Source organism: Triticum dicoccoides, chromosome 1A, assembly GCF_002162155.2.
Source record: "Triticum dicoccoides isolate Atlit2015 ecotype Zavitan chromosome 1A, WEW_v2.0, whole genome shotgun sequence".
In the NCBI taxonomy this organism is placed as follows: Eukaryota; Viridiplantae; Streptophyta; class Magnoliopsida; order Poales; family Poaceae; genus Triticum; species Triticum dicoccoides.
Genome location: NC_041380.1, coordinates 175,982,602 through 175,989,347, shown reverse-complemented (window position 1 = coordinate 175,989,347; position 6,746 = coordinate 175,982,602). Strand labels below are relative to the sequence as shown.

At 39.7% G+C, this 6,746-nt stretch overlaps 1 protein-coding gene across 1 annotated transcript; it reads left to right on the top strand.

Moving 5' to 3' along the window:
* The first annotated feature begins 25 nt into the window (after positions 1 to 25).
* Positions 26 to 6,253, top strand: LOC119368963 (DNA replication licensing factor MCM6). The gene is made up of 17 exons (XM_037634060.1): positions 26 to 187; positions 303 to 443; positions 728 to 890; positions 969 to 1,162; positions 1,249 to 1,444; positions 1,557 to 1,634; positions 2,100 to 2,329; positions 2,986 to 3,100; positions 3,436 to 3,510; positions 3,603 to 3,743; positions 3,857 to 4,060; positions 4,137 to 4,298; positions 4,502 to 4,557; positions 4,643 to 4,746; positions 4,846 to 4,962; positions 5,573 to 5,703; positions 5,807 to 6,253. The coding sequence occupies exons 1-17, from the start codon at positions 81 to 83 to the stop codon at positions 5,930 to 5,932; spliced, it is 2,340 nt and encodes a 779-aa protein (XP_037489957.1). The 5' UTR covers positions 26 to 80; the 3' UTR covers positions 5,933 to 6,253.
* Positions 6,254 to 6,746: the final 493 nt, after the last annotated feature.

The following is a 6,746-nucleotide window of genomic DNA, read 5'->3' as shown; positions in this document are numbered from 1 at the left end:
CTCTGTGTTTCATACCTTCGGCTTCTCGGGTCCCTAGGTTCAAGGAGCCGGATGCGGCGGAGCCGTTCTACGATGTAGAGATGGAGGCGATGCGGTCGCGTGAGTCCACCACCATGTACGTCGATTTCGCGCACGTCATGCGCTTCAACGACGTCCTCCAGAAGGCCATCTCCGAGGAGTACCTTAGGTGAGATGGGGATGTTTCGTTTTTCTTTTCTTGCGAGTTACTAGTACCCATTGATTTGTTTCTTCGTTTGTTACAAGGAGGAAATGGTTGCTCATGGCGTTTTTGATTGCATCAGGTTTGAGCCGTACCTTCGCAATGCGTGCAAGAGGTTTGTGATGGAGCACAGAGCTGGCGAGAACCGTGCGCCAATAATCTCCGATGACAGCCCCAACAAGGATATTAATATTGCCTTCTACAACATTCCGATGCTGAAAAGGTCTGCACTTGCTTCTGAAGTATGTTTTGTGTGGTTAATGAACCAATTAATCGTACAAATGTGGCAAAACCTTTATAATTGTTCAAATTTCTGTCTTTAACTGCTGCATACTAATACTACTACAGACATTAAATGAATTCAAGGAGCAGTGTCTGTAGAATTTGATTTTAGATCCAGTTGACACTGCAGTCTAAATTCTATACACTTTGCTCTGTTAGATCATAGGTGTAATCTAATATCTTGGTGGCTGCCAATTTTTTTGACTGAATTTTCTACTATATTAGGTTGAGAGAGCTGGGGACAGCAGAGATTGGTAAGCTCACAGCTGTAACGGGGGTTGTAACAAGGACGAGTGAGGTCCGACCTGAGTTATTGCAAGGCACCTTCAAGTGCCTTGATTGTGGAAATGTTGTTAAAAATGTAGACCAGCAGTTCAAGTATACTGAGGTCGCTACTCTCAACCTTATCTTCTGTTAGTTATTATTTCTCAAGCAATGTATCTAATGATGGACTCATGTACTTCAGCCAATAATATGCGTTAATGCAACATGCCAAAACCGATCAAGATGGGCCCTTCTCCGTCAGGATAGCAAATTTACGGATTGGCAGCGGGTCAGGATGCAGGAGACATCAAAAGAGATACCCGCTGGGTCACTACCTCGTTCCCTGGATGTCATTCTGCGGCATGAGATTGTTGAGAAAGCTAGAGCTGGGGATACGTGAGTGGAGGAACTCCATTTACTGTTACTTTGTTGTGGTTTGGTTGAGTTCATGTTATTAAAATGTTCTGTCTTGCCAATTTCAGGGTCATATTTACCGGAACGGTTGTTGCTGTTCCAGATGTTATGGCATTAACTTCACCTGGTGAGAGAGCAGAGTGTCGCCGGGAAGGTCCTCAGCGGAAGAATGGGTCAGGTGTCCAAGAAGGTGTAAAGGGCTTGAAGTCCCTTGGAGTACGAGATCTCTCATATCGCCTTGCTTTTGTGGCCAACTCAGTGCAGGTGCGCACCATTTTCAGCAATAGGCTTTCCTCAGTTTTTCTCCTGACTGAAATCTAATTTGGTAAATGGTAATTTCTCATGCAAGTTTCTCATCTCTCTTTAACATTGCTAGGTGGCGGATGGCAGGAGGGACGTGGACATCAGGGACCGTGACATAGATGGTGATGGCAGCGAGAGACAGAAGTTCACTGTAAGTTCTTCTTATGCCACAAGAACTACTAGTGTTTCCATAAAGTAAATTAGAGGAGAGGTACTGTTTCAAAAATATGACTAATCACTTGCCCATTCCAAGAAAACCATTGCAAGTACTTATCTTTGCATAGCAATATTGTTCTGTCATGTTGGTTTGATCAATGCCTGTCTTATTATTTTTCATTTGAGCATGCATACAAAGTAAGCTCATCTTACTATTTTTATTTTCTGAAGTGTTATGTGAACCTATTACATTATGAACATGGAGTTTTGCATGTGAATCTATTATATACTCCCTCTGTCCCACAATATAACATTGTTTTTCAAGCCAGCTTGACAAACGATCTTATATTGTGGGACGGAGGGAGTATTAGATTACATATTGGGTAGCAGCCATGAGCATTCCTTTCTGTTTTTTGTGGGTTTATAACATAAATATTTCTCTTGACTGTCTCTTTAACAGGAAGAGGAGGAGGATGAGGTTGTTAGGATGAGAAACACTCCTGATTTTTTTAATAAGATAGTTGATAGCATATGTCCTACTGTCTTTGGTCATCAAGAAATAAAGAGGGCACTTCTCCTTATGCTCTTGGGTGGCGTTCACAAGATAACACATGAAGGCATAAACCTTAGAGGAGACATAAATGTCTGTATTGTTGGAGATCCAAGTTGCGCAAAGTCTCAGTTTTTAAAGTAAGTTTTTTTCTTATGTATTCTTATGCCCATGGTTCTTTCTTGTCCTGTGATGCTATTCAATGCAATGATCTCTGGCTATATAAACTTGTTACTGCTGCTTCTCAAGATAAATTGCCAATGCTTGCATAAATGATATCATGACCATGAGATAAGGATGGCTCAGTGTAGTGATGATATTATGACCCATAGTATCATCCAGAGAATGCTTCCATGCATTCAATAGAAGAACCATTGGTGAATTATGGATTCATTTTAAGAACTAATGAATTTATGAATGACTTTTGTTGAATTTGGCCAATCTATGTCTGTTGTTTGTTGTATATTACTCCCTCTGTCCCAAAATATAAGATGTTTTTGCAAGCTAAAATAGCTTGCAAAAACATGTTACATTGTGGGACGAAGGGAGTATCTTTTAAAAGATCATGAATATGGCCAACTTTATAGAAATGTAATCGTCTAGATTAGAAATTACTAACGGTCCACACAGATTTGCTTGTCAAAATACCATATAAGGTGTCATGATTTCTGTTGGTTAAAATGCTGATGCTCAGATTTGTAGCAGCTGTGGAATTTGTTTCCTGCAATTCAAATTTGTCCTGTGACTTGATGCTTCGCCAGTCAATGAAATTTAAAATGTGTAATCCAATTTTCAGATACACTGCTGGTATTGTTCCGCGATCTGTTTACACATCAGGGAAGTCCTCGTCTGCTGCTGGATTGACAGCAACTGTTGCAAAAGAACCTGAGACCGGTGAATTTTGTATTGAGGTAATCTGAATTTTAAGCAACCCAATCCATTTCTATCATTACCACAAAGTCTGCTTTGGTGAAGGTGAAGCCATTATATTTAATCATTTGCTTGATAGAAGTCTGCTTAGGTAAAATATTTTCTTCAAAATCTCTCTTGATAGAGATCATACCGTATATGTACAAGTATTAGCTTTTCTTATTGCATTTTAACATGTTTTCTCACTGTGAATGCTGAACTGAGTTGGACAGAGCTAGAATCTGTTGTAAACTGCTGGCTAGGTGTCACTTGGTTTATGTACAATCTTGCTAGTTCTTATGTCTTTCCTTGTTGCTGCCAATTTTGTTTCTTGCAGGCAGGTGCACTCATGTTAGCTGATAATGGCATCTGTTGTATTGATGAATTTGATAAGATGGATATAAAGGATCAGGTAGGCCTATATTTTTTTGGCTATTACTGCCCATGCCTTATTTTTCTCACTGATGTGAAACCTTGAGTGACAATTTTATTTGTCCATTGTAGGTTGCTATACATGAAGCAATGGAGCAGCAAACCATCAGCATAACAAAAGCTGGAATACAAGCAACTTTGAATGCACGAACTTCAATACTGGCAGCAGCAAATCCCACAGGAGGACGGTATGACAAGTCAAAACCACTTAAGGTAAGTCAAGAAATTTAAATTAAATCTATCTTGTGAATCCAGAAGGTTCAAATCCCTTTCTGTTTGAATCATGAGATCTTCGTTGAATCTGATACTGCTGCAATCCCTGCCAGTACAATGTGGCACTACCTCCAGCCATTCTTTCAAGATTTGATCTGGTATACATCATGATTGATGAACCTGATGAAAACACTGACTACCACATTGCTCATCACATTGTGAGAGTCCATCAAAAACGTGAAGAAGCACTTTCCCCTGCATTTAGCACTGCAGAATTGAAGCGCTACTTTGCTTTTGCAAAGTCTTTGAAACCTCAGGTTTGCCCCTTAACCCAGTTAAGAAAAGGGAGTTTGGCTATTAATCAACTTATTGTTATTATTTATGTCATTGCAGTTGAGTTCTGAAGCAAAGAAAGTTCTGGTCGAATCATATGTTGTCCTCCGTAGAGGCGACAGTACTCCTGGTACTAGGGTTGCTTACAGGATGACAGTTAGGCAACTGGAGGCGCTAATCAGGCTGTCAGAAGCTATTGCCAGAAGCCATTTGGAAAGAATTGTAAGTTAAATTGCATGCATATGTCAATATTAGGATTGGTTGTCTGCAGTTTTATTCTTGAAGCATCACCATTTATGTTTGTAAAGTAAATGTACTTGTTGTGATTGATAGTATCAACTTACAATCTCCCTGTATTTACCTTGCATTGATTGATTTGCCTCCATAATTTGCTGCTAACTTCTTTTGGTATTAAAATCTTTTAGGTTCTCCCCGCTCATGTCCGCATGGCAGTTAAATTACTCAAAACATCCATAATAAGGTGAGTTTGCTTACTATTTGACCTTTTGAAGCATTTATATTTTGATGATGATATCATTAACAAAGAAGCTTATTAATTTTTGCAGTGTGGAATCAAGTGAAGTTGACCTATCTGATTTTCAAGATGCACCTCTTGATCATGATGATGAACAGCCAGTACAAGGAGATGCTACTCAACAAGATGGTCCAGGTGAGTTTCTCACTATTTCTAAAATGGATATTGGTTTTGCTCAGTTTGTTTTGTTCTAATAATTGTTGCCGCTTGTTTTCAATGTCAAAACTCTAAAAGATGAACCAGCAGAGGTGATTAAGAAGAAATTGGTTATTACTGAAGAACATTTCCAGAGAGTTACACAAGCTTTGGTCATGAGACTGCGGCAACACGAAGAATCAGTCAAGAAAGACGGTACTGATGCTGATACATACTTATATTCTTGATTTTGTATGGCTTGCTTCCTCTTGTTTTACCCTAGCAGCAATCATGGCCACCTCACCATTACCAACTTCCCATGAAGAATGGAAGTATCTTGTAATTTTAGATTAGAAGCCATTCCAAACGCCATGAGCCATCTATACTCGTTCACTTACACTCTAGCTACAGTAGCATGGTCCCTTTCCTGGACAAGTGAAAAGGCACTCTGCGGTAGGCTCTAGGTTCAAGCACAAAGTGTTTTAAAATGCTATGTTTATTTGGTAATACCGTGAAACACAGACGTTACCCTTATTTGGTAATGCACCTATTTGGTAATTTATAGCTTATGTATGTGCTAATTATGCTTCTTCCTTAAGTCTCCATGGCTCAAATCTTTTAGGGATGCTTGGAACTGGGAAATTTCATAGATATTTTGCAAGAATTTTACAGGAAAATAGATTAGTTATGTGCCTGTGATTTTATACCCTAGCCCCCACTTGTAATATATTGTGCGATGCTTAAGAATTTTGTAACAACTGCAAACTTTCACACTCCCAGCTAGCCCAGGAATTGAAACTGATGTTCTTTCACTTTGGTGATGCAGGGGATGTTCTGGCTGGCATGAAGCAAGGGGATCTAATCATTTGGTATGTTGAGCAGCAGAATGCCCAAGGTGCATATAGTTCTACAGAAGAGGTGAAGGAGGAAGTTAAGTGCATCAAGGCCATTATAGAGGTATAAACCTATCATTTATCTATGTTCATAATACGTGAAAGGCATATAGTCAAAAGTCCTTTGCATGTTTACTGAAATTTTGTGGATGGGTGTGCATCTGCAGAGGCTGATACAGAGGGAAGGCCATCTTGTAGTCATAGACGAAGGAACAGCGGCAGCAGAAGGTGCTGCAGCAAGGGCATCGGAGCACAGAATCCTGGCTGTTAACCCGAACTACGTCATTGATTGATTAACCAGCTGAGGACACAGCTAACTAGATCCATCATATGTGGTTGACCAATAGAGCAGACATTCAAACGGAAGACATCCTGTTGTCATATGCTCTAGAAATGATATGTTGTACCTGCCATCCCCTTCCCAAGGAAGCATAAGATCTCTGGAATTGTATCTTCCATCCAAGGTTGAAATGTGGTAATTAATTTGCCACCAGTATTGGTTGCGTATTCTCCACCGTTTCATGGTTATGTAAACTGCAACTCTGTAAGACAAGTATAGCTTAATTTATGTGTTTCTGAATTTCTAAGCTTTGTACTCAGCTATTGGTTGCTCATATGACGGCCTACAGATGTCACAATGCAAAAATGTGCATATTGCCTTACGTATGGATTACTTCCACGCCATTAGCAATGATGCATGCAAGGCCATCGTTGACTCGTTGACTCGTTGTACATTCGGGTGGTGGCACCAAATCCGCTTCAGTAAGAATGAGCCATTTTTTTTTCAATCTCTACTAATAAAATAAATTTTATATGATAGTGTGACTAAACCAAAAGAGTTGGTATCAAATGTTAAAAAGACTTGGCATGAAGCAGCGATGCAGTGTCACTCTTCTCCAAATCAATAATTTTCAAACCCCACACCCCACATGATTTAGGGCATCTCCAACGCTGTCCCTTAAATGGACATCACGTAGGCTTATGGCGCTGACTTATAAAATTTTGTGTCGTCCGCGGACATAGTCTGGATGTAAAAAAAAAGCTAAATTTGCAAGTTAAAATTAGTTGTACTCAAAATGAGCTTGCAGATTTGTAGTTACATTTGCA

Excerpts from the sequence above, each read along its gene's own strand:
- LOC119368963 (XM_037634060.1), top strand. The coding sequence starts at position 81 with ATGGAGGCGATGCGGTCGCGTGAGTCCACCACCATGTACGTCGATTTC. Across the intron at positions 444-727 it reads AACATTCCGATGCTGAAAAG|GTTGAGAGAGCTGGGGACAG; the intron begins GTCTGCACTTGC and ends CTACTATATTAG. Across the intron at positions 1,445-1,556 it reads TTGTGGCCAACTCAGTGCAG|GTGGCGGATGGCAGGAGGGA; the intron begins GTGCGCACCATT and ends TAACATTGCTAG.